At 47.4% G+C, this 24,003-nt stretch overlaps 11 protein-coding genes across 15 annotated transcripts; 6 read left to right on the top strand and 5 right to left on the bottom strand.

Moving 5' to 3' along the window:
• Positions 1–126: 126 nt before the first annotated feature.
• TERG_05007 (uncharacterized protein) lies at positions 127–1,076 on the bottom strand. The gene is made up of 3 exons (XM_003234365.2): positions 978–1,076; positions 465–882; positions 127–397 (listed from the first exon to the last, which is right to left on the bottom strand). Exons 1-3 carry the CDS (start codon positions 978–980, stop codon positions 333–335), a joined length of 486 nt encoding a protein of 161 aa, XP_003234413.1. The 5' UTR covers positions 981–1,076; the 3' UTR covers positions 127–332.
• Positions 1,077–1,335: 259 nt separating this feature from the next.
• On the top strand, positions 1,336–2,021 carry TERG_05006 (putative mitochondrial 37S ribosomal protein MRPS12; the record flags this gene model as incomplete). Its single annotated transcript, XM_003234364.1, has 3 exons — positions 1,336–1,723; positions 1,789–1,889; positions 1,953–2,021. 3 exons carry the CDS (start codon positions 1,336–1,338, stop codon positions 2,019–2,021), a joined length of 558 nt encoding a protein of 185 aa, XP_003234412.1.
• Positions 2,022–2,235: 214 nt separating this feature from the next.
• On the bottom strand, positions 2,236–5,181 carry TERG_05005 (uncharacterized protein). 4 transcript variants are annotated; one of them, XM_003234363.2, is made up of 4 exons: positions 4,112–5,181; positions 3,164–4,036; positions 2,808–3,096; positions 2,236–2,740 (listed from the first exon to the last, which is right to left on the bottom strand). In XM_003234363.2, exons 1-4 carry the CDS (start codon positions 4,160–4,162, stop codon positions 2,673–2,675), a joined length of 1,281 nt encoding a protein of 426 aa, XP_003234411.1. In that variant the 5' UTR covers positions 4,163–5,181; the 3' UTR covers positions 2,236–2,672. The 4 variants fall into 4 exon arrangements, with proteins under 4 accessions (XP_003234411.1, XP_047606472.1, XP_047606470.1 ...); XM_047749901.1 differs by having other exon boundaries at positions 2,808–4,036; XM_047749899.1 differs by having other exon boundaries at positions 2,236–3,096.
• A 393-nt stretch (positions 5,182–5,574) lies between these two features.
• On the top strand, positions 5,575–7,902 carry TERG_05004 (uncharacterized protein; the record flags this gene model as incomplete). Its single annotated transcript, XM_003234362.2, has 2 exons — positions 5,575–7,709; positions 7,779–7,902. 2 exons carry the CDS (start codon positions 5,575–5,577, stop codon positions 7,900–7,902), a joined length of 2,259 nt encoding a protein of 752 aa, XP_003234410.2.
• Positions 7,903–8,370: 468 nt separating this feature from the next.
• On the bottom strand, positions 8,371–9,134 carry TERG_05003 (uncharacterized protein; the record flags this gene model as incomplete). The annotated part of the gene is made up of 2 exons (XM_003234361.1): positions 8,371–8,913; positions 8,991–9,134. The coding sequence occupies 2 exons, from the start codon at positions 9,132–9,134 to the stop codon at positions 8,371–8,373; spliced, it is 687 nt and encodes a 228-aa protein (XP_003234409.1).
• A 482-nt stretch (positions 9,135–9,616) lies between these two features.
• On the top strand, positions 9,617–10,961 carry TERG_05002 (UDP-glucose 4-epimerase GalE; the record flags this gene model as incomplete). The annotated part of the gene is made up of 4 exons (XM_003234360.1): positions 9,617–9,645; positions 9,713–9,947; positions 10,028–10,484; positions 10,558–10,961. 4 exons carry the CDS (start codon positions 9,617–9,619, stop codon positions 10,959–10,961), a joined length of 1,125 nt encoding a protein of 374 aa, XP_003234408.1.
• Positions 10,962–11,274: 313 nt separating this feature from the next.
• Positions 11,275–12,702, bottom strand: TERG_05001 (uncharacterized protein; the record flags this gene model as incomplete). Its single annotated transcript, XM_003234359.1, has 2 exons — positions 11,275–12,456; positions 12,529–12,702. 2 exons carry the CDS (start codon positions 12,700–12,702, stop codon positions 11,275–11,277), a joined length of 1,356 nt encoding a protein of 451 aa, XP_003234407.1.
• Positions 12,703–13,073: 371 nt separating this feature from the next.
• On the top strand, positions 13,074–13,847 carry TERG_05000 (uncharacterized protein; the record flags this gene model as incomplete). The annotated part of the gene is made up of 1 exon (XM_003234358.1): positions 13,074–13,847. One exon carries the CDS (start codon positions 13,074–13,076, stop codon positions 13,845–13,847), a length of 774 nt encoding a protein of 257 aa, XP_003234406.1.
• Positions 13,848–14,301: 454 nt separating this feature from the next.
• TERG_04999 (uncharacterized protein) lies at positions 14,302–16,390 on the bottom strand (the record flags this gene model as incomplete). 2 transcript variants are annotated; one of them, XM_047748355.1, is made up of 4 exons in its annotated part: positions 14,302–15,421; positions 15,483–15,949; positions 16,008–16,210; positions 16,273–16,390. In XM_047748355.1, 4 exons carry the CDS (start codon positions 16,388–16,390, stop codon positions 14,302–14,304), a joined length of 1,908 nt encoding a protein of 635 aa, XP_047604335.1. The 2 variants fall into 2 exon arrangements, with proteins under 2 accessions (XP_047604335.1, XP_003234405.2); XM_003234357.2 differs by lacking the exons at positions 15,483–15,949; positions 16,008–16,210; positions 16,273–16,390 and having other exon boundaries at positions 14,302–15,387.
• Positions 16,391–17,267: 877 nt separating this feature from the next.
• Positions 17,268–18,651, top strand: TERG_04998 (uncharacterized protein; the record flags this gene model as incomplete). Its single annotated transcript, XM_003234356.2, has 2 exons — positions 17,268–17,477; positions 17,545–18,651. The coding sequence occupies 2 exons, from the start codon at positions 17,268–17,270 to the stop codon at positions 18,649–18,651; spliced, it is 1,317 nt and encodes a 438-aa protein (XP_003234404.2).
• Positions 18,652–20,224: 1,573 nt separating this feature from the next.
• Positions 20,225–23,944, top strand: TERG_04997 (uncharacterized protein; the record flags this gene model as incomplete). Its single annotated transcript, XM_003234355.1, has 2 exons — positions 20,225–23,692; positions 23,768–23,944. 2 exons carry the CDS (start codon positions 20,225–20,227, stop codon positions 23,942–23,944), a joined length of 3,645 nt encoding a protein of 1,214 aa, XP_003234403.1.
• Between the last annotated feature and the right edge of the window lie 59 nt (positions 23,945–24,003).

The raw sequence follows: 24,003 nt of genomic DNA, 5'->3' as shown, positions 1-24,003 counted from the left end.
TAGGATTTGCATATGACGCAATACCGCGTTTTCCCGCTTTGATTTTAGGTCAAGTTCTATATGGATGTTGCCGAACCTTGTACAGCCTACGCCCTTCTACTTCCCTGAGTTGGTTTCATACTGTTTTCATTCATTAATATATAGAGACGTCCTGGCAATGTGGATGGAATAAACAAGTTTCTCGTAAATACGTCGCCTGAACATTAAGAGCGTCCAGACTGGAGTTAGAATATGGATTTTCATTGTCTTGAATACTCAAATTGTATTCATCTCGCAAATTGACGGACATGACATTGGAAAATGAACCCGCTTCTCTATGATAAACTGAGGCATTAGTTCATCTTCAATCTATGCTCCAGCTCGTCATGGAAGCTAGGAGGCTCGCGAAGCTCATCTCCTAGAAACGGATGTTAGCAGCTCTTCCTTAGAGTTGTCACATAGTATTTCATTCTTGATATACGTACCAGGATACACGTCTTCCCAAGTAACTTCCGTCTCCCGCCCTCCCAAGGCCAAAATATCCTCGTGTATACTTCCATGCATATTCCCACCTAGGACTGCTGGCTTCCACTGACTATCACGAACAATCTTCATCTCCATACCTCGACGTACTGGCTCCGCCATGCCATGAATCCGCCGAATAGACTCCATCTTCAAAGCATCTTGTGTTTGGCGCCAATTCAACAAGCGGGCTTCAAGAGGGTGCGTTGAGTTGGTTTTCTGCAGGCCAGGCGTTTCTGGGGCTGCCGTGAGCGAGGAGCGGAGAGTATCGGGGAGACCTGGGGCGGATGGAGCGCCATTGCGGAGGTGAGGTTGTGGGGTTTTCTTGGAGGTATTGGAGGTTTCTGAAGAGTAGTTGGTTTGGGGAGTGAAACGAAGAGACTGTTCAAAGCGTTAGTAACAGTCAAATATCTTCTTTGGCATCTCCGATGCTCTAAGATGCTAGTCGAAAACTGCTTCTATTGAGAGTACTTTACCATGGCAGGCAGTGCTACGGAAATTACTTCCAAAAACTCCCGTAAAAATCGCTTGTATGAAAATATTACTGCCTGGCCTCAAATGTAGGAGAAGAAGTGTAGGCTCAGAGAAGGCAGTGCAGAGGAGTCGTTGATAGAGCTGATGTAGGTGAGAAGCAAGCAAGCCGCCAGGCACGAGTCAACAACGCAAAGCTTATCCGGCGACCCGCAGAGACCAACTTGGCACTTCGTCCCATTTGCGTCATGTGACTGAATATCAAAAAATCAAACATCGACGGGCAGCTGGAGCTACGAAAAGGATGCCATCAATAACCTCCAGTTTGCTCACGGCCGGAAAAGAAGAAGCAGACAGATGACAATGGTGCTATTCCCCTCACTTCTCACGATACGGTTCTTCCGCCATATAATCCAGCGCCAATTCCCTTCGACCACGCCAAAGCCGCACTGCACCCCTTCAGCGCTCTCTTCGCAATTCCTCCGATCCTCTGCTCTAAATGCGTTCCACAAGAGCTTTTCCACCACATCACAGCTACAAGCTACACTGAATCAAGTACGACGTGGCTGCCGATCTGGCCAAAAAGCGCGAAAGAAGCGATCTCCGGCCCTTGTTAACCGGCCACAGCTGAAAGGAGTGTGCTTGAAGACACAAGTTGAAAAGCCAAAGAAGCCCAATTCCGGAGAAAGAAAGACCGCGAGAGTTAAGCTTACCAGTGGAAAGGTTATTACGGCTTATATTCCTGGTGAAGGTAGGATCTTCGGAGCCAAACTCGTTTGTTATGAACTGATGGCTAAATACTTCTGACTTTTCTAGGCCACAACATCCAGCAGCACAGTGTGGTTTTGGTGCGAGGAGGACGACTTCAGGATTGTCCTGGTGTGAAATATCGTCTTGTTCGTGGAGCAATGGATTTAGTAAGTTTCCACTTGTAGGATGTTTGCCGGAAGATATGAGATTGGCGCTAACCATTGTTATAGAATGGGGTTGGAAATCGATTGACCAGTCGGTCGAAGTATGGAACGAAGAAACCAAAAGCCTCCACATAATCTGGAATGTAAAACAGCAGAAGGCTAAGGTGTGGACGGGTATTGTTGTTATTAATTGACGAGGAGTAAGTTAACATTGGGGCTGTATAAATATTATATGGGCCATTTCTTGCAACTATTACTACGCAACCACCTCCAATTCCACACGGTGCACTGTTATAAATATTGTATATTATCATCAGGCAGGTGAAACGCCGGAGAAGTTTTTTAAGGAGTTTTTTTTTTTTTTTTTTAATACACAGGGTGAAATATAGGCCAATACCATCAAGATCTCAAATAATGCAATAATGGAAACAGGAGGCTAGCAAATCCCAGTCCAGGCCTATATACAGATAGCAAGAATAGGAACGTATTCCGAAAGTGGTAAAATGCTCATGATAATAGGTGGGAAGAACAAAGCTCATGACGCCTAGATGTGCTTTGAATTTTTTTTTTTGTTCGCTATATTTTGTTTTTATTCTCTTTGGCATAAAACGTGCTGTTTAATTCTAAAGTAGCCATTTTGGTCCTCATAGTAAAGGAAGCTTAGGCATTTGGAAGCGTGATATCGTATGGATAAAAGGAAGATGAGATGGAACAATATGGTTGAGTAATGAGCCAACTTGGTCATCAGAAGTAAACAATTTGCGACAAGGGTTATAGACGAACGGTTTAATGACTCTCGGCTTCCCAACCGGCTGGTTTGCTCATCTTGTTTATGTCGAAGAAACGAGATGTACCTATTCACGTTAGATACTTATTGAGATATGGGGTGAAAGGGCGATGAGAACAAAACAGAAAACTCACATGAATACGATTTCCAGTCAAAGTTGTCACCTGGGTTGCAATGACATTTCAAATCTAGTCTGGTCTGTTCTCCGGTAGGACAGTGGACGAATGGAACATGCCTGTATGCAATTTCATTGAAAAAGTGGACCTCATCCTTGTTTAGCATAAGGGAGACTGCAATGCTATGAACAGGGGCATCACCCCATCTTTCATAGAAAAAGCCACCATCCTGATCCAGGAGGTTGAAGAAGTCAAGGTATTTTTGAGATCGGAAGAAGTTCAAATCACCGACTTCAAAGTTAGACCACTTCAGGGATGATAGGTTAGCATGGAGCTGCTAAGTCACAACAACGCGTCAGGTGCATATAACTTACGAAATGGCAATTGTTGTATGTTTTACCACCGTCAGCGCTAATGAACTCGAGGTTATTATCCTTTGCAATATGCTCTGGGTACTGTTCAATGAATTTCCTAGTACTCTTCCATAGAGTCTCAATGGTGCCGGGGTACTCGGGCAGACTGATAACGAAGCTGTATTTTTTGTTGTTGTCCTTCATGAACTTAAATGGGTCAATATGGATGTCACAGAAGTATTCGATACTGGGTTCCACACGCCAGTAGTAGTCATATTGCATCATAAGTTCATGACGGAAGAAGAACCCGGACTCATAGCGGCACATGTGTCTGTAACTCTCAGAATCGCCGTAAATAATTTCTTTCTGTTTCATGACTCTTCTAGTTTCCGCAGCTTTGTTCTGATCAATCCAGCTGGGGTATGACCAATGCTCCTTTGGAATAAGTCCGTAGTGAGTTTTTCCAGAGACCAGCCTGCTAGTAAACTTCTTAAACTCATCTGAAAATTCTGCGTCGTTCAAGAACACCCAGTCGTAGTGATAGTTCTTGTTGAAGCGGTCTTCTACCTGGCGAATGGATTTTGCAATTTCCCATAGATCTGAGTTTCGTGCCAGTGTGACGAACGTGGCATTCACTTTTTCGTAACCCGGACCAGCAGCATTCCCAGTGGGTGGATTGGGAGTAACAGGGTTGGGGGCATCTTGTTTGGGGGATTGTTGTGTGGGAGGCTGCAGGGGTGTAGATGGAGGAGTAACGGGAGGAGCAGGCGCTTTATCCTCGCCAGCCGGAGACGAGACGGCCTGTTGACCAGACTTTGGATAAGATAGACCAAGATCACTTGCCTTGGGGATTGGCAGCGAGGAGGAAGTGATAAAATGTATGATAGCAAGGCCCTATTTCACCGCCGTCAGAATCATCAACTACTTTATGACCTTCGTGTAGGAAAGCAAACCACGAGATTGACGTACCAGAATTGCAAAGAGGATGTACCGCAGGTACTTGCCCTGGGTTACATTCATCTTGACGACTGTAGGATATTTAACAGTGGCGAAATGGCCTCTTCTGTCTCCTCTGCTGTATCGGTTATAGGTAGACAAGTTCTTCGTCCTGGGAGCGGCGCTGAAGTACTGCGTGCTCCGGATCAAACGAGATGCATGCAAAGATGTGAAGTCGGCCAGCGAGAGGAAGCAAAGCGATGAGAAAAGCAGAGGCGGAGCAGAATCGAGAGAAGAATTCACATCGTCCCTGCCGCAAGGTCAAAGTCTGGCTTTTTTGTGGCTGATGAGAGCCGCGTGGAAAGTCGCAAGGTCGAGCTGGACTCACCTGGATGCAAATCTTTGGACGTTTCAAGCTGGAAAAAGAAAATGACCATGATTAGTCATCAACCCCTTTTCTCATCCATGACGCGACTTTATTACTATATTGTTGATTATTGATTGGGAAGCAATAGCTAGTTGGTGGATATATTGGCGGGTGTCTCTACTCTGGTCCGATTGTGCGTACTCCGGTTACTGCATGGCACGACGTTGACTTTCTTATAGGTGGCGAGTTACTCCATATTTCGCTGACAGGGTCTCCGTACGGAGTACGGGTAGATGGCCAGTTAATACTCTGCAACAGGGCCAGCCAGAGCATAGAAGCGCGTGGTACGCGCTATATCATAGACCCGATGATGATGGAGCTGCGCCGTACATGAATGAGGACTGCTAAAACTGAAGCAAGCATGAAGAGAATAGGAAAAGCCTGAGAGAGTCAACTTATGAACCTCATCCGCCTCCTGGCTTACATTCTCCTGTCTTATACACTCTCCTGTTGTAATAATATTAGCAGTCCTGAGTAGGATCACATATACACGTGATCGATCTAAATTGTAATATGACTAATTAATGACTAAGCATCAATATGCAAAGATCAACGATTAAAAAGAACCGAAAGGACGAAGCAGAAACACACAACTTCAGCTGCTTCAGCTTTGCGATTTCCAACACGCAGCACCCATCTGGAGCTTCGCTACCATTTTCGCGAGCCGCTTGGTCGGCAGTTAAGACAGGATGTCCTTTTTCGGGTTCGACACCAAGCTTCCGGAGGACCGTCCCGCGGCGTCTGCGCAGAGGGGCATCTTCGACGCCCCAGACCCGTTTGCGGAGGTTGCTCGCGCTACAGCAGGTAGAGCGGACTACGATGACGACGATGTGTGAGTCTCATAGTGATACTTCTCTGGCCAAGTGCGCCCTTGTAATACTATGCTGACCGCGGTTCCTGCATTGGAAAAAAAAAACACAGAATTGATTTTGAGGATACCTACGATGGGCTTGGAGACCAGCTCGAAGAAGCGAATGACGATTTCAACGATGACACGTTTGGAGATGCAGCCGGTGGGGAGAACAAGCCGGTGGGCAAAGACTTCGATTTCTTCGGGAATACCGCTCAGATGACAAATGTCTTGGGCGAGGAACAAGTGCTCTATAACTTGCAACATGGCTCATCCAAGGCCACCGCTAAACCCTCCCTACCCTCACTTCCCAAGCGGACGGGATATGAGAAATACCAAGACCCCGGTTATATCCCCGAAATTCAAGCAAAATCAAGTGTATGGGGGACCACCGCTACTCAGAAGCCGAAGACTGTTGCGGCTGAGACAGTTCCAAAGGAGCAACCGGCTTCTGAGCCTCCAAAGAAGATGCTGAGTCTAGAGGAGGTAGAAGCTCAGATGAGGATGCAGGCTATGCGACAAGTACCTCAGCAGCCTCAGAGCCAACCACCTCCCCAACAGCAATTTACGACCCCCATGCCCCCTCCAGGCGTCCCTCCAATGCAATTCCCCAACCAGTCACTGCTCCACCACCCCGAGGCGCTTGGCCAACTACCCACTGAAGAATTGATTTCTCATCAGCAGTATCATCCAAATAACATGGCTCCGCCCATTGGGTTCCCGCAACAGCCACCCTTGCAACAACAGCCGCAGAAACCCAATTTCCCTCTACATCTTCTACAACAATCACAGCAGCAGCAGCAACACCAACCACAACATCATCAGCAGCAGCAGGTCCAACAACAGCAACACCGGCAACCGCACCAGGCTGGCCGGCATTGGGCTGGCCCTGCTCGCCATCAGGGCAAACCTCAAGGACCATATACTTTGGATCACCCGCTGATGGGGCAAGGTGGTGTCCCCGCAGCTCTGAATCCAAAGATCATGGAGTTGCCGGAAGAGCAGAGGAATGCGATTCTGTTGGAAGATGCCAAACGTGCAAAGAGAAACCACAAGATTTTCCTCCTCTCCAAAGGAAACGGCTTAATGACTCCACAAGACAAGAACTTTATTACTCGAATACAGCTTCAACAGTTGGTAACGGCGACCGGCAACACCGGCGACGCCAACCCAGAATCCCTTCTCACGGAAGATTTCTACTACCAAGTGTATAGCCAGATCCGCGGTGCCCCGCGCCAACATCCTCGCCAACCCCTTGGTCACTTTGCACAGACATACCTTTCTCAAACCGGAGGCCGATCTGGCGGTAACATGAATAGAAGATCCCATTTCAGCGGCGACAACCACATGCAGCGCATGCAACAACAAGTACAGAGGGCTGTTGAAGCCGCCAAGCTAAAGCCAAAGAACAAACAACTCATAATTGAAGGGAGCCTGGGGAAAATATCCTTTAGCAATGCCAAGACCCCCAAGCCTTTGCTCAACATCAAACGCCCTGAAAGTTCTGACGGGCAAAGACCTTCTACCGCAAAGAAAACACAGCTCAGTTCTAGTGATCGCAAGTCCATCCTGCAGAATATCGAGACTGTTTACATTACGTTGATGAACATGGAGAATCTTGTACGCTTGATGCCACCAATTCCAAACCCGGAAATAGAAGATGAAGAGGCGGTAGAACGATACACGGAATGGCAACGAAAAATGCACCACCTAAAAGAGGTGCTATGGGACAGCACAAAAGTGCTTGAGCCCATTGACTCTGTCTCTGTCACCATACACCCATTTATCGCATTTTTGTCGTACCCCAAGGGCAAAAAAGCCATTCCCCGAATCTTCCAACAAATTGACCAGGAACAGCGTATCACCATGCTGACCATGATTATCTATCACTTGGACACATTGGATGTTGTATCAAGAGCCCAGCTACAACCAGGTGAAACTCAACCTCCGGGTCCCGTGCGCGAAGAAATTGAGCTATTCAACCAAGCCGTAATGCCCAGCTTACTCGGCTACGTGAGCGATGCCCCTATTCACATTGTCATTGGTCTCCTCGGCTTAGTTGTTGATAAAACTCAGATTCACGCTATTGCAAGGACTAAGATTGGACTTGGAACTTTGACCATGCTGCTGAGCCGAGCGGAACTAGTCAAAGAAGCTGGTGGTGTTCCAGAGCCGGAATTGGCGCAGTGGACTAAGGTATACAATCGGCTGTTTGACAGCATGGAGCCTGCGCTCGCCTATCTATTCCCGGGTACGATTAACAGTGGTGATGACATGTATGTTTGGCAATTCCTTGCTGCTATGGGTATTGGTGCAAACCCTGAACAGCAGCAGCGGCTGGTCATCGCCGTAAAGTGAGTGATCCTTCAATACATCCCCCTTAACCTGATTTGGAGAGTATTGCTAACGCTCCTCCGCCATAGGGACCGAGTCATGGAAACTGTCGCCCAAAGTAAAACGCTTCCAGCAGATATGGCTAGCCAGCGTTTGGGCAATGTCAACCTGTTTATGCGGGCTATTGGACTCGACGTCGAACTCCTAGGATAATCCACCCCTCCTACTCCGTACATTTATCTAATTCAATATCGCTGTTTTTCCTTTATCCCTCCTTTTAACCTCTCTATGTTGACATTTTTTCTCATCTGAGAATATCGTCTCTTGTCTTACGGATGGTAAACACCGCGCTTTTGACAATGCATTAGGTCTGCTGTCTTCATACTGACGTTTATATTATATCTACATGAATTTGGGCAGTATATACCCCCTTTGTTTTCCTCTGCCGGTTACTACTTTTCCTTTTCCTTAGAGAAGGGCGCATATGAGGTTCGTCTCATGACACTTCTGTGGTATAAACGGGTTATTGGCACGGTAGCAGGCAAGTATCGCATTGCAATTTTGGTAGTTGGTGGATATAACAAAAATGATATATGATGAATTACCAATGCCTACCTACACATCATGATTCAAATATTGAGTCACAATATGTTATTACGTATCATCTAAAATCTGTGTTTCCTACCATATACCTCCCGGATAAGGAGAGTAAATGACCGGCATCTCACGCACCCACCGCGGCTGCTCCCGCTCAACCTCCTGGATCATCCAGTTCGCCCAGTCTCTCCTCTCCAGGTAGATGGTGGTCTTTCCGTCCCCAATCCAGCCAGTTTGCGCCACTCGTCCATCCTCCTGTGAGCCCCCAAGTACGCCTACCCTGTACAGCGTCCAGTCCAGTCCCTCTCCTTTTTCCTTGAAGACTTCTCCAATACCTAGGATTTCTCTCTGCGATCGACGACCAAGCATGTACACGGTCCAATACGCAGCAGTTCTCATGAACCCGAACTGATCACGAGCGTCGTAAGCACTGATCGTCGACATTGCGATGATGCGCGTAACGCCGTGCTGGCGCATTAATTTGAGGATCAGTCGGTATCCATCAGAGAACTGGTGGCCATAATCGCCGAAGATGCTCTTGGGGCCAATGCAGGATAGTATTGCATCCTGTCCTTTGATGGCTGCGGAGAGCGAAGACTCGTCGGATAGAGAGCCCTCGTATATTGCCTAGACATCGTTAACTAGTTAGTTAATTTAACGGGCTAACTACCCAGCTGTGGGTTGATCTGGATGATCCCGTCTACCTTGACTCGGTCTGAGCTCGAGATGGCTTCTGGCACCCTGCTCCTGTCACGGACATGCAGTGTTATCTCATGGCCGTGTTCGATGGCCTTGCGGACTGTCAGTCCCCCGGCTGCTCCTGTAGCGCCGAATATAAGCAGTTTCATGGCCCGGCTTGATAGATGGGCAGCTAACTAGATAGTGAACTGGAAAGCCGTCAACTGGCTAGCAGTGAGTAGTTAGTTGGTTATATGTAAGCCGCCGCGGTGCGGTGAGATTGCGCCTCGCTCTCAGGCTCCGTGTCTCAAGAACTGGTTAGTTAGCAAGCTGGCCAGTCAGCTATACTGCTAGCTAGCTAACTAGATAACTATATGAGAGAGGCTCCACGATCGGTAGCGTCACCCTTGCAGGCCGCACTGTCTGTCCGACATCTGAAACGCCCTTGTGTCGTCATCCAATCCATGCGGCTCGGAGACCACCAGCCAGCCCGCCTGCACCGCGTTTGTTAGCTAACCATCATCTCACTTACACCTCCAGGGGCCACCAGCCAGCCAGCTAAATAACTGCCCCGCCGCTTGACGCTGGTGTCTCTCAGCCAAGTTCACAGTCGCATCTCACAGTCCTTCTACACACCCTCACGCCCGCTAATATGGCTGCCGGATCAGTTCTTGTTACGGGGTAAGCATGTCCTGGATTCCTGTGCGCGGGTCGTTGCCGTGGGCTGACTTGCATGCGCCACCTAAAGGGGGACGGGCTACATCGGCTCCTTCACGGCGCTCGCCCTGCTCGAGGCCGGGTACAAAGTTGTCGTGGTCGATAGCCTGTACAATTCCTCAGAGGAGGCACTCAATCGCATAGAATTGATTTGTGGAAAGCGTCCGGAGTTCGTCAATCTCGATGTTAGAGACGAGGCAGCCTTCGACAAGGTCTTTGACGCGCACCCTGATATTGACAGCGTGATCCATTTCGCAGCTCTAAAGGTAAGTTGGTTACTCTCCCAGGTAACTAGAGAATTGGTAAATGGCGTTGGATATTACTGTTGCTAACTTGTTTTGCCCAGGCTGTCGGTGAATCCACTGAACGTCCGCTAGACTACTACGACGTCAACGTTCATGGCTCGATCTGTCTGCTGCGGTCGATGGTGCGTCACAATGTAACTAACATCGTCTTCTCGAGCTCAGCGACCGTGTATGGAGACGCTACTCGCTTCCCAAACATGATTCCCATTCCGGAGGAATGCCCCTTGGGCCCAACCAACCCATACGGGAATACAAAAGTGGCAATCGAATCAGCAATAACTGACATGGTCAATTCGGAGAGAGCCCGGGCAAAGAGGGCCGGAAAGCCAGAAGATGTTAAGAAGTGGAATGGTGCCTTGTTGCGGTACTTTAACCCGGCTGGTGCCCACCCCAGTGGAATCATGGGAGAAGACCCCCAAGGTGTTCCGTATAACTTGCTTCCTTTGCTCGCACAGGTTGCAAATGGAAAGAGAGAGAAACTCTCCGTGTTCGGCAATGGTATGTGTATCTCACCTTTCCAGAATTTAGGAGATCCTAGTTTTTACTCGTACAGCGGCTAACCAATGGCTAGATTATGCTTCCCACGATGGCACTGCCATCCGTGACTACATTCACATTCTCGACCTTGCGGATGGCCATCTAGAGGCGCTCAATTACCTGCGTGCAAACCATCCCGGTGTTCGTGCATGGAATCTCGGTACCGGTAAGGGAAGCACTGTCTTGGAGATGGTCAAGGCTTTCAGCGCTGCTGTTGGACGAGATCTTCCATATGAGATTGCTCCTCGTCGTGACGGAGATGTCCTCGACCTTACCAGTAACCCATCAAGGGCCAATAAGGAGCTTGGATGGGTCGCTAAACGTGACCTTCACCAGGCTTGCGAAGACCTATGGAGATGGACTGAAAATAACCCTCAGGGGTACCGACAGAGCCCTCCTGCAGCCCTGCTTGAAAAATTGAAGGCGAAATCGACGTAAGGACAACAAAACCCAAGGCATCTACACTATAGGAAGACTATAGACGCTACATCTCGCAGCATTGATGGAACGAAAAAAAAAGAGTCTGCTGTATTTCTTCTATGTTTAGATTTCGATTTACCTGGTCATACTACACAAGAAACTGTGGGTTTATGGGTATAATGGTAATAGGGCAGTAAGGAAATAAGTAGGAAAAAGGCGATACTACACTCTTTATTAGGAAAATCCAATTAACTCTGCCAGAGCTATACATTCAGTTCATTGCTCCATCTATGTTCGGCCGTATAATCACATCATGCCCCTGTGTGTAGGCTCATTTCTTCCTCTTTCCTTCAATTGACGTCTCAGTCTTTGACTGCTTTTTCTTTTTCTTCTCTTCCTCCTCTCTAGCTTTCTTCTCCATCGCCCTGAGTAAAGCAGCTTCCTTTTCCTTCTGCTCAATTTGTCGCTGGCTGAACTCCCATAGCTCTTTGCCTGCCTTCTCATCCATGATCTCGCTTCGAAGAACGTGGCGCTCCTTGCATTCCTTTAATAAGGTCCCTCCCTCGATACCTACTTTCATACGCCCGGTCATGTCGCTATTTTCACCCGCCATTTTCTTAATTTCATCAAGGCTAACGGCGGCCGTGTTCCCAACTCCGCTGAAGTTTGCTTCCATTGCTGCCATAAGTATACTCTGTGCGCCTTGCTCGGACGATTTAAGCACTAGCCACCATATCGGCCAAGTTATAAGATAGAATAAGAGCCCCCACAATGAGCCTCCAGTAAGCCACCGACGGGTTCCTGGAGTTCTGCAAAATCCTGGGTCCACAACTAAGACCCGAGCGGGCGGAGGTGGGAGAGGGTTATTTTGCTTGTCAGTGCGAGGGGTATAAGTTAAATGTTGCTGAAATGAGCGTGCAAAAATCATAAGTGCAAGCTTAGAGGTCGCATACATGCTGCTACTGGACACGAGCGATTCGGGATCCGTTTTGGCCTTTTGTTTTGACGACGAATCAACTGAATGCTGGATGACTGTTGCCTTTTCCAATACTTTGAGATCTAACTTATTCGCCCCGATATAACTTGAACAAGTAGTGAATATAACTCGTACGTCTCGGTCGGGCGGCTGGGCTCGCAAAGCAGGGCTTAAAATGCTCAGTAAATGGTAGTTAGCAAGATAATTTATTTGCCATTCTTCCTGAAGCCCTTCGCTTGTTCCATGCGATGTTCGAGAAGAAGATGGTTTTTGTGTATTCGCACAAAGCACAATCATATCAAGCCGCCGTACAGGGCTGTTGTCGATCCATTTTGTAGCAAACAGCCGAATGGAATACAGCGAGGAAAGGTCAACTTGTTCTGCGTATATGAGTTCGTTTCCAGTCGAGGTACGGAGATCTTCAATATAGTCGACAACAAACGGATCAGAAGGCAAGTGTTGGGTCAGTATTATGACCTGGGCACCTCTAATTGCCAATTCTCGAACGACCGCTGCACCAATGCCAGATGTTCCGCCCTATATTCCCATAATAAAAGGTAAAGCATTAATAAAGTATCAGGTTAATTGCATATATTGTAATGCCCATACCGTAACAAGTACCACTTTAGAGTGCATGACTTTCGGAGTCAAGGTGGCTCCTCCAAAATATCGTTTTAACGCGGCAATTACAGCAAGACCAGCTACTGTTTTCATGGCAGTATATCCATAGGGAATTGCTGAAAGGCCTCGGGTAGCACCCTCAGCAAGGATGGGCAAAGGCATAATGGCGACAGTTTTCTTCTGACCTCAAAAGCTGGCAGCGAAAAAGGATCTAGGTGGGAAGTTCAGCCCCTGGTTACGAGGGCGTGGCAACTAAACGATTGTTGCTTAGTGGTAGATATATTTAGATGCTCGTTGCAATATATAGAAAAGGCCAATCAATTAATCTCGACATAATGCTTGTTTAGATGGGATCCTTACTCTGTGCACCACAAATTCATTGCCCTGCTCGTGAGTTCGGGCTTAGGATTACGATCCAAAGACGGGAGTCGATCTTAAGGTTATTACATAATACACCACACTCTTTTTGAGCCTCAACATTAACGCAAGGTCTTTGCAACCGCAAGAAAGCACAATGACGAGAGCAGAAGGTAATGGCCTCCGATAACGAAGAATACTCTGTACCACAGGCTTTCGGTGCCGGTATAAAAAGAAAACGTGTTTCATTCATTCCATCCAAGGATACAGCTACTCTCTCTACAACTTCTGCCCCCGTCACAGTTTCTTCCTCGCCTGCGCCTGGAGCGTCGTCCATAGCAGATAAATACCTCTCTATCGTACTCCCATCGAGTAGTCAGTCGGATTCTCTCTTGCCAAACCGTGCTTCCACGGATACGAAGCTATGCGAGGTTTGTCATCTCCCGTTAAAGGGTACTCCTAAGCGTCCGAAGCAGGATTGTGAAAAGGATACCCAGGATTCAACCAGCGAGTCGGCAGTCCCTGTGCCGCATGAGGCTTCTCTAGCGCATCAAGTATGCCTCCCACATTCCCATCCACCATCCGCCATTGATCGGAAAGGGAAAGGCTACAGGTACCTCTCCTCTTATGGCTGGGACCCCGATTCTCGCACCGGCCTAGGGCCCACTGGGTCAGGTATTCAGATTCCACTCAAACCAAAAATCAAGAATGACACAATCGGGTTAGGAGTAGGCTCTTGGAGAGATGAAATAGAGAATACGGGAGGGAAGCGGCATGAACGCAGACTTAAGCAACTACGGGAAAAGGAGGAAGCTAATAGGGTAAAAAACGCCCCTAAGCTGAATGCAAAACAAATTCGGCTACAGGAGGAAGCGAAGAGGAAGCAAGGGGAGAAGCTTCGGGATGTTTTCTACCGGAGTGAGGATATGGAGAAGTACTTAGGAAGTTGATATTTTTGTAATGCTTTATATTACAAGCCCCTCCCCACATCGCCACGCGCGCTGTGCGTAGGAATACTTGAGCGCAGGCCGCGGTTTCTGACAATTCGAAAAAGATATAATCGTTGTATCTTGCCCTTTGTCTTTACTTCTTAGACAAACTTCTGACAACAGAGGCCGATAAGCGTTTAGAGGGTGTATGAGGCCTATCTACTAAGAGTGTTGATTATTAGTGATAACTATAATATGATCCTATAATACTCCAACATAAATAGCTGGGCAAACAGTCACGCCAATGCCAAACAAAAAAAGATAAAAAAAGGAGAATTGCTACAGGTGGAGAATAGATGGTATCGCAAGGAGAAAGCATCATGCTACGGAGCGGAAATGAAAATATAGACGAGGGTATAGCGGTCGCAAAATCGGGAAATGAACATGTAGAACACCAATGTAGAGAAGCTTATAGCTATTTAAAGAACCCGCGTTTCTTCTTTTCCTTGCTCTTTTCCTTTTCCTTTTTAGCAAGTTTTCCGCTAGAAGGTGGTGGAGTTTCAGACGTTGTGGCACTTGAAGTTTCATTTGTTGGCTTCCTCTTTATAGCCTCAGATCCGTTGTTGAGGTTCATTGATGCCATCCCAGTAATTGGAGGGGCTGGTGGTTTGGGTTTAGGGGACGGGTCTCTCTCGAACAGATGAGCCGGAGCCTGTGGTTTAGGGCGGTCACTTGGAAGATCTAGACGTCTCCTATCAACACTAAGATCCCTTATTTGCCGCAAGTATAAACCTGGAGTAAGCATGTGTGAGCTTGCCAGAAAAACATCCTTGTTAGTTTGCTGGGATATCTCATAGCAGCCCCTGGCTTCAGAATATGTTGCACCGCCAGCAATGAATACGATAATCCGTTGGCGGGGGTCACCAGCGACTGGTCGAGTTCGGGCCCAAGTTGGTTTTGCACTTCGGAGGGAGGATTGAGCAACCTGATCATGAGGCGTGCTCTCATCTTCCAGATAAGGCCGTGTATACGGAAATATGGTGTTGTCTAGTGTGCCTTTAATTTGCTCCTGTAGCATCAATTTCACGTTCGTCTCAAAGCGTGATATGCTGACGTCCTCCTCCTGGGGCTGTTGTGGCAATTTCTGTGGGAACAAGGGCTGGTGTGGGGGTTTTGGATCCTTAAGAGGCTTCTCGACCCTTGCACCTAGGAGCTCAAGGTTATAGATAGCTTCACCGTCCTGTGGAGGAAGTTGTGAGTGTGCAAGCAGTTTCTTAATATCCCCTGCGAGGAGTCCACCGCGATAGCACAGATATAACAAAATCAACCTAAGTCGCTCAGAGGGTCCTACAGCTTCATCGTCAAGAAGGCGAACTAACTGCTCTGCAATGTTCTTGGGCTTTTTGAAGTCCTCGTCGACTCCGGTGGCGAGACATTGTTCAACTGCTGCAATATCTGCCAGATTGCGCTCCTGGAAAAGCTGCATTGTCTCTTGAGCCATATTGAGATGGAGGGTATAGGCATTTTTGCCTTGCTGGAAATCTGACAAGCCTGCAAGCATATCCTTGACAGTATTGACTGACGCAGGAAGGTCGCTTGTTCGGCAAATGTTAGGCTTGGGGTTGCAAATAGAGTGGGCGAGGAATAATCACCTACCTGTCGGCAAATTGGGGGTTTTGGGCTCTAAACTTTTTGAAATCTTCTGCGAGCTTTCCAAGGAGGTCTTTCATGTGTAAATGTCGGCTGTTCACCCAAATTTTATCCCCCTCAGTAATCTCCATATCTCTTGTCTCTTCAGTCTCTTGACCTTGGTTCAAGACAGTTCGATATGTTAGTTTATCACCCTCCTGGATTGGAAGGAGGTCATGAGCCATGGCCTGATAGGTAAACTCATGAACCAAAGGCGCAGCAAGGTCCATGGATCGATCGGTGATAAATAACACACCCCTCGGCCGGGAGGTAGGGACAGGATAATCCCTCCGGTGCTTTGCATACTCATCTAATTCGTCTTGCACAAACCGGGCTAGATGGGCGCATAGGACACTTGCTTCATGAGATGCATCCTTAGGCCGGAAGTATCGGATAAGGGGATATTCGTTTAGTGACACACAAACAGAAACAATCTACATAATGTCAGCTGAATGACCGTATAAACGAATTTCAAGAGTAGTATTATAATACCTTTTGCGCTAACTCAACGAGATGACTTCTCACAAGGTTGTTGCACGCAGGATGAAAGAGTGTAAGAAAGCTCCAGGGGTCGCGGAAGATAGCCAGACGTGATTCTCGCGGGAGGAAATTGATGTTCATTACATGCATATTGGCAATGAACTCCCGTGCTGCACTGAAACCGTTGATTCGGTTCCTCATTGCAGGATCAAGATCTAAGACAGGTATTGCATCAGCAATCGATCGAATGCCTCGAGGAGAATTTCCATCTCCATACTTGAAGTCCAAACCAAGAAATATTTTCTGTAACGGCGTCTTTCCAGGTCTGCCATAACGCAGTCAACAACATGAGGAAGCGCAGACAAGATATAAAGGGCATCTGTCTCTTTGTTCATCGGTCGTCGATGTTCGATCTGTTCAATATCTTGTAAGGCGTGTGTGAGCTTATGTGTATATAGAAGAGGGAGTCGGCAATGCGCATACTGGTCACATTCTCATTCAAGATGTCATCTTCTTTGACGGCGTTATCGATCAGTCTTTTGCTACCCTCGTCCACCACAAGCACTTTCCACTATACAGCGTCATCTTAGCCCCGCGTCGTGCTTCATTACTAGATCTCAAGGAGCGCTTACTTCTCTGCCTCCCGCATGACGAATTGTGTCCAGAATAGCTATATGGCAAGAGTTAGCGTACCTATCACTGAATGGTGTTCAGGAAAGGGAGAGACAAAAGACCACCCGGTATAACTCACCCTGGCGCTGAACCTCGATCAAGGAGGTGTCCATATTGTTCCATAAGGAAGCATGAGCCAAAGTAAATCACCTATACGTGCACTTAAGCACCCCTCTCCGGTAGGAAATGACTAGCTCAGATTTATCCGCCGGAGTCGTCGCCTAACGCAGTCGTCAGTCATCCACCGTGGTGTGACTTTTGGTGACCAGCTTGTTTTGTTATTTTCTCCCTTGAGACATTCACTTCCCAGGCTGTTAATATCCCACTCTTTTTCGCCGATCTTGCTCGCTTTTTGGAATAAGCGCGTTTCAAGGACCCGCTTGCTTAGTCACTGCGATTGTAAGGAATATTTAGCCGCGTCACGTGAATACTTTAATCATCACAAACTTTGATGCTTTTTTCTTTGGTCACTGAAGAAAAAGAGAGCTTCTACAAAAGAGATTTTCCTGATGATGACGCTGGATTCTGCATTGGATCCCAGTTTAAACCTTGCTTGCTCCTAATTCCGCTTGAGGGCTGCCCAACAAAACCATTGCGGGGATGCAACCATGGCAGCGCCCGGCTCGAGGTCTTTGCCTTCGTTGCGCTCTGCGCGCGCCAACTACTCCAACAGGACGGAGCTTCAGCGGATCGGTACAGCATAACAGGGCCAGGATCACGGCGTTAAATAGGCCGCTTGAGCAGCTTAGTTTTGACTGGGTAAGCGGTAGGAAAGGTAAAAATGATCAAAAGGAGGGCAGAGACTTCAAGGTGAGCCTTTCCACGCTGTCTCAATTGCTTGAGGTACAAACTAACCATTGTATGCTCCGGATGATAGCCCTGGAAGGCTCAAGGCCCAAGAACCAAGATAAGAAAGGTCGGTCGCGTTTCTTTCGATGAACGGTTCCAGTCCGCATTACTGGAGTCTTCGGACATCGTCAGGAAGGAGCTTGAACAAACAAAGCTAGAACTCGCCCATTGGGATAAATTTTTCGCGTCAATCGTTCATGCTTGCAAGAGCTCTCTTATTGATGACGGTGATGAAGCCCATTTCGGACAGAGATTTACGTTAAGGCGGACGTTCGGGAAGATGGGGCGCGAAGGAATTGTCGATTATCTGAGAAGGCAATACCGGAATCACAAACTTGACACTGCATTCTCCTCTACTGCCACTAAGTCAGACTCGCTAGCGGATTTCAGGTATCCAGCCGAGTGGTACCCGGTTGCCCGGAGCATGCAGCGGAAGATTCACTTACATGTAGGACCTACCAATTCGGGGAAGACGTACCATGCTTTGCAACGATTAGAAAAAGCAAAAAGCGGCTTCTACGGTGGTCCACTACGCCTATTAGCGCATGAAATCTACAGTCGACTCAATAAGAAGGGGATTTCGTGTGCTCTTATCACAGGTGATGAGGTCAGAGTACCAGAAAACGGTCCCGTTAAAGTTTATAGTAACACGGTTGAAATGGTACCCATTGGCCAGGAGGTAGAGGTTGGGGTGATTGATGAAATTCAGATGATAGCCGATCCGCATCGAGGATGGGCCTGGACAAGAGCTGTCCTGGGGTGCCAAGCCCAGGAACTACATCTTTGCGGTGAAGAGAGGGCTGTCCCCCTTATTCAGCGCCTTGTCTCACTAATGGGCGATACCCTGGAGATCCATAACTATAAACGACTGAATCCCCTGAAGACAATGGCATCAAGTCTAAAGGGTGATATCAGACGGTTAGAAAAGGGGGATTGCATTGTTGCCTTCTCTCGGGTTGGGATTCATTCCTTGAAGCAGGAAATTGAAAAAGTTACGGGCCGGAGAGCGGCAATTGTCTATGGGAGCTTGCCGGCAGAGATTCGCGCTCAACAAGCTGATTTATTTAATGACCCTAATAACGATTACGACTTCCTTGTTGCGAGTGACGCTATTGGCATGGGTTTGAACCTGTGAGTTGAGCTTGTCACGTCACAAGGCTGGAGGTTACTAATCGCTACTTTAGGAGCTGTAAGCGAATTATTTTTGAGTCGGTGATAAAAAGGCTACCTACTGGTATCCAGCGACTCTCAATATCTGAGATTAAGCAAATAGGTGGGCGAGCTGGAAGATACCGTAGTGCAGCTCAATCATCCAGCTCCAGAATTGCAAATGAGAAGGAAAATGTTGGCCTTGTTACCTGCCTTGATGAGGCAGATCTTCCCTATATTCGAGCAGCCATGATGGCTGAGGCAGAACCTCTTGATGCTGCTGGAATTCTTCCGTTAGATTCCGTGATTGACAATTACTCTAATATGTTCCCCCCGGACACTCCATTTGGCTACATTTACCAGCGCTTAGAACGTGTGTCTCGCACGGATCCACCATTTTTCATGTGCAAGATCCAAGACACCGAGGCGACCTTTGGCCTCCTTGATAACATCCAGGGTCTTAACGTGATCGATAAAATGGTTTTTATGAGCGCTCCTTTACGGGCTACTGACCCGGTAATGGCACGAGTTATCAAAGCATTTGCGGAATGTGTCGGTCAGCAGAAGAGTGGCAGGTTACTCGATATTCCCGAATTGGACCTTGAGATACTGGATAGGCCTGTCTCAGGCGATGACAAGGAATACCTCCGGTCTCTCGAAGCACTCCATCGTTCCCTCATTCTCTATCTCTGGCTTGGTTACAGATTCGGTGGTGTATTCACAGACCGGACGCTTGCTACTCATGCTAAAGAGATGGCGGAAGTGAAAATGGATCGCACCCTCACTGAATTCTCGGCGAATTCGAAACTACGAAAACAAGCACTCCGAAAGAAACGAATTAAAGGGGCTAAAGACAAATTTCTAGATAGTCCAGAACCGACAGGCGTCATGGACACAATTCCCGATATTCCAGAGCTTGATACCACTCTTTCTGATGAGGACGAGATAGAATTTGAAGACCCCAACTCCGCTCTAGAAAGTACCCACATCAGGGCGCCAGTACCCTTTGCACAGCATACTTCCCCCAGTACACCGTAACATTACCTATTGCTATACTTTACTGGTTACCATCTTCTACTTCTAAAACCCGCGTTCACTTATCCTCCTATTTCAAGAATTTACCACTCCTTGTTCTTGGCATATATTATCATATCCACAAGCTCTGGCAGCTTGATGAACCAGTTCTGATACCCATTTCCATCCCCTCTGCTACCACACCTTCCATCCTCGATTAATCTAGATTCTCCGTTATCACGATAAGCTCTAGATTTGTATTATTATAATTTATATACTCCTACGTCTAGAATATATCATAGGATAACCCAAATAGCACCATTCCAACTCTTTGATTGCTACTGGGGATATGCTTCTAGAGAAACTAGCGTAGCGTACCGAGATATCTTAGTAGCCGCGCCCGGCGCCTAGCGCTTATCGGGAAATTTATTATCCGGATAGCTTCCGCCCTGAAGTCCGTCGGGCCCATTTATCGCAAAATCGCAAAATCTGGAGGATAGACTCAAGATAACAAGGACTAGAGCTGTGTCGTTAGTATCACCAGCATGGATGACCTTGAGTCTCTCGAGCTCTTGTCACTTATTTCGAGGGTAACGACTGAACTGCAAAATCATTTAGGAGTCAACGAAAAGACGCTCGCGGAGTTTGTGATCGACCAGCATCTAAAATGCAAGTCTCTCGACGAATTCAAGAGCTCCCTCAAGGCTGTGGGAGCAGAATTTCCTCAGAGCTTGGTGGAAAGTGTGGACCGCCTAGTCCTAACAATGCATCCTAAATATAAGTCGAAGCGAACCAAGCCGGACGAACAAGAAAAGAAACATATCGGACAAGATGGAGTCGATGACATCGAGAAGAAAGCGAGGGTCTTTAAAGGGCTTGCGGTCCCAGATGATAAAGCTCCCCACTGGGAGGAACATGAGCCTGAACCAGAGCGTAATACAAATGCAGAGGCTATGGATGACACGTTTGCGATGCTAGAAGGTTTGGCTGGCAAAGCTAAAGCGGAACAAAATGGTTACTCGAACAGTCGAAAGCGGAGCAGAAGTCCTGAAATCAACGATTATGATAGAAATCGGCCTCGTCGTGGGAGGTACAAGTCTAGGTCCAGGTCCCGGTCTGGATCACCCAATAGAGATCGGTATGGAAACAGGCATTCTCACAGGATCCGCAAATACCCTGATGAGCCTAGGGAACGAGGACGATCTGGGCGCAATTATAACTATGATGATGATTTAAAGAGACCACCCGCATCCGAACTAGATGATCGGCCTATTCTCTTCAAAATTTATGATGGCAGAGTGACCGGTATCAAGGACTTCGGTGTATTTGTGAACTTGCAAGGGGTCAGGGGTAGAGTTGATGGTTTGGTTCATGTATCTGCGATGCAAGAGGGAGCAAGAGTAAATCATCCATCCGATCTTGTGTCTCGCGGACAGCAAGTCAAGGTCAAGATTGTTTCTATCCAGGATTCAAGGATCGGGTTATCGATGAAAGAAGTTGACCAGGTTTCCGGCCACGACCTGGCACCCCAGAGGCGAATTGCGTCAGGAGCAAATATGGAAAGATTAGATGGAACTGGCGCAGATGATCGATATGGAAACCTAGGGTCCAGCGTACCAGTTATCGAGCGGGATTCCGATGCTAAAAGAAGCAAGAAAAGGCTAAATTCTCCAGAGAGATGGGAAATTAAACAGCTTATTGCATCTGGTGCCGTGTCTGCTGCAGACTACCCTGATTTGGATGAGGAATATCACGCTACGCTAAGAGGAGAGGGAGATTTCGAAGAAGAGGAGGATATTGATATTGAGGTACGTGAAGAAGAACCTCCATTTTTGGCGGGTCAAACCAAACAGTCCCTGGAACTTTCTCCGATTCGTGTCGTTCGAGCACCGGATGGTTCACTTAACCGTGCTGCCATGGCTGGCGCAAATCTCGCAAAGGAAAGGAGAGAGATTAGACAACAAGAAGCCCAAGACAAGGCTGCGGAAAAGGCAGCTCAAGTCGATCTTAACGCACAATGGCAGGATCCGATGGTTGCGCCAGAACAGAGGAAATTCGCGTCAGAGTTGCGCACTGCTACCACTGAAAAGTCATCAGAGTCTTTGCCAGAGTGGAAACGAGCAGCGCAGAATAAAGATGTGTCATATGGGAAGAGGACAAATCTTTCTATGAAAGAACAACGCGAAAGTCTTCCTGTGTTCAAATTCCGCAAACAACTACTCGAAGCTGTTCGGGAAAATCAGTTACTTATTGTCGTCGGTGACACGGGGTCTGGAAAGACGACGCAGGTCACTCAATACCTAGCAGAGGGAGGATTTACAAATAATGGCATGATTGGATGCACGCAACCTCGGCGAGTAGCCGCAGTGTCCGTTGCTAAGCGAGTATCTGAAGAAGTTGGCTGCCAGCTGGGCCAGGAAGTTGGTTATACTATTCGTTTTGAGGATTGCTCTAGTCCTAATACAAAAATCAAGTACATGACTGACGGCATTCTTCAAAGAGAAATCCTTTTGGACCCAGACCTGAAGAAATACTCTGCCATAATGCTTGACGAAGCCCATGAGAGAACTATTGCCACTGACATACTTTTTGGGTTGCTCAAGAAAACTATCAAGAGACGGCCTGATCTTAAGCTCATTGTGACATCAGCTACCCTCGATGCAGACAAATTCTCGGAATACTTTAATGGCTGTCCTATCTTTTCTATACCAGGAAGGACATATCCCGTGGAAATAATGTACTCCAAGGAACCTGAGTCAGACTACTTGGATGCCGCCTTAGTTACAGTGATGCAAATTCACCTCACCGAACCACCCGGGGATATCCTTCTGTTTTTAACTGGTAAGGAGGAGATTGACACTAGCGCGGAGATCTTATATGAAAGAATGAAAGCGTTAGGTCCCAACGTACCCGAACTTGTTATTCTTCCTGTGTATTCCGCTCTTCCAAGCGAAATGCAAAGCAGGATTTTCGAGCCAGCCCCTCCCGGGGGAAGAAAGGTTGTTATTGCGACTAATATCGCGGAAACGTCGATTACAATTGATCAAATATACTACGTTATCGACCCTGGGTTTGTCAAACAAAATGCCTATGATCCAAAGCTGGGAATGGACTCGTTAGTGATAACACCAATTTCACAAGCTCAAGCCAAACAACGAGCTGGTCGTGCTGGGAGAACAGGACCTGGTAAATGTTTTCGATTATATACTGAAGCTGCATATCAATCTGAGATGTTGCCGACATCAATTCCGGATATTCAACGTCAAAACCTTACCCAAACTATTCTTATGCTCAAGGCGATGGGAATTAACGACCTCTTACATTTTGATTTCATGGACCCTCCCCCTACCAACACAATGCTCACTGCTCTTGAGGAGTTATATGCACTCTCTGCTCTTGACGATGAGGGGCTTTTGACTCGCCTCGGTCGGAAGATGGCTGATTTCCCCATGGATCCCGGCCTAGCCAAGGTCCTTATTGCCTCCGTGGATATGGGTTGCTCCGATGAAGTCTTGACTATTGTTGCTATGCTCTCCGTGGCTCAAGGTATCTTCTATCGACCTAAAGAAAAACAACAGCAGGCAGATCAGAAGAAAGCTAAATTTCATGACCCTCATGGTGACCATCTCACCTTGCTAAATGTGTATAACGCATGGAAACAGTCACGATTCAGTACCCCTTGGTGTTTTGAAAACTTTATTCAAGCGCGACAAATCCGTCGAGCCCAGGATGTCCGCCAACAATTAGTTACCATCATGGATCGATACCACCATAAAATCGTATCCTGTGGTAGGGATACTACGAGGGTTCGCCAGGCATTTTGTTCAGGCTTTTTTAGAAATGCTGCTAGAAAAGATCCACAGGAAGGATATAAGACTTTGATTGAAGGCACCCCAGTTTACATGCACCCTAGCTCAGCACTCTTTGGGAAAGCTGCTGAGCATGTCATTTTCGATACCCTTGTCCTCACAACAAAAGAGTACATGCAGTGTGCCACGACAATAGAGCCAAAGGTATGTGATTATCCCTCTCATCCCTATCTCTTATAGCCGGTAGTATGATAATACTAACTCATTTGTTTTAATTAGTGGCTTGTTGAGGCAGCACCGACGTTCTACAAGCAAGCGAGTACCAACAAATTATCAAAGAGGAAAAGAGCTGAACGCATTCAGCCATTACATAACAAATTTGCAGGCGAAGATGACTGGCGACTATCAGCTCAAAGACGACAAGGTCGTGGTGGTGGTGGAGGAACCTGGGGATGACTCCTACATGCCCGGATATTCAAATATCTTTCTCCCCAGGCTACATTGCTTATTCTCTC

The sequence above is a fragment of the Trichophyton rubrum genome (genome assembly GCF_000151425.1).
Source record: "Trichophyton rubrum CBS 118892 genomic scaffold supercont2.5, whole genome shotgun sequence".
Taxonomy (NCBI): domain Eukaryota; kingdom Fungi; phylum Ascomycota; class Eurotiomycetes; order Onygenales; family Arthrodermataceae; genus Trichophyton; species Trichophyton rubrum.
This window is presented reverse-complemented; position numbering and strand designations above follow the sequence as displayed.

Coding starts and splice junctions, on each gene's coding strand:
- TERG_05005 (XM_003234363.2), bottom strand. CDS start 4,162: ATGAATGTAACCCAGGGCAAGTACCTGCGGTACATCCTCTTTGCAATT. Junction 4,037..4,111: donor ACATCCTCTTTGCAATTCTG/GTACGTCAATCT, acceptor GCGGTGAAATAG/GGCCTTGCTATCATACATTT. Junction 2,741..2,807: donor TGACTGGAAATCGTATTCAT/GTGAGTTTTCTG, acceptor TAACGTGAATAG/GTACATCTCGTTTCTTCGAC.
- TERG_05007 (XM_003234365.2), bottom strand. Junction 398..464: donor TTGGGAAGACGTGTATCCTG/GTACGTATATCA, acceptor ATCCGTTTCTAG/GAGATGAGCTTCGCGAGCCT.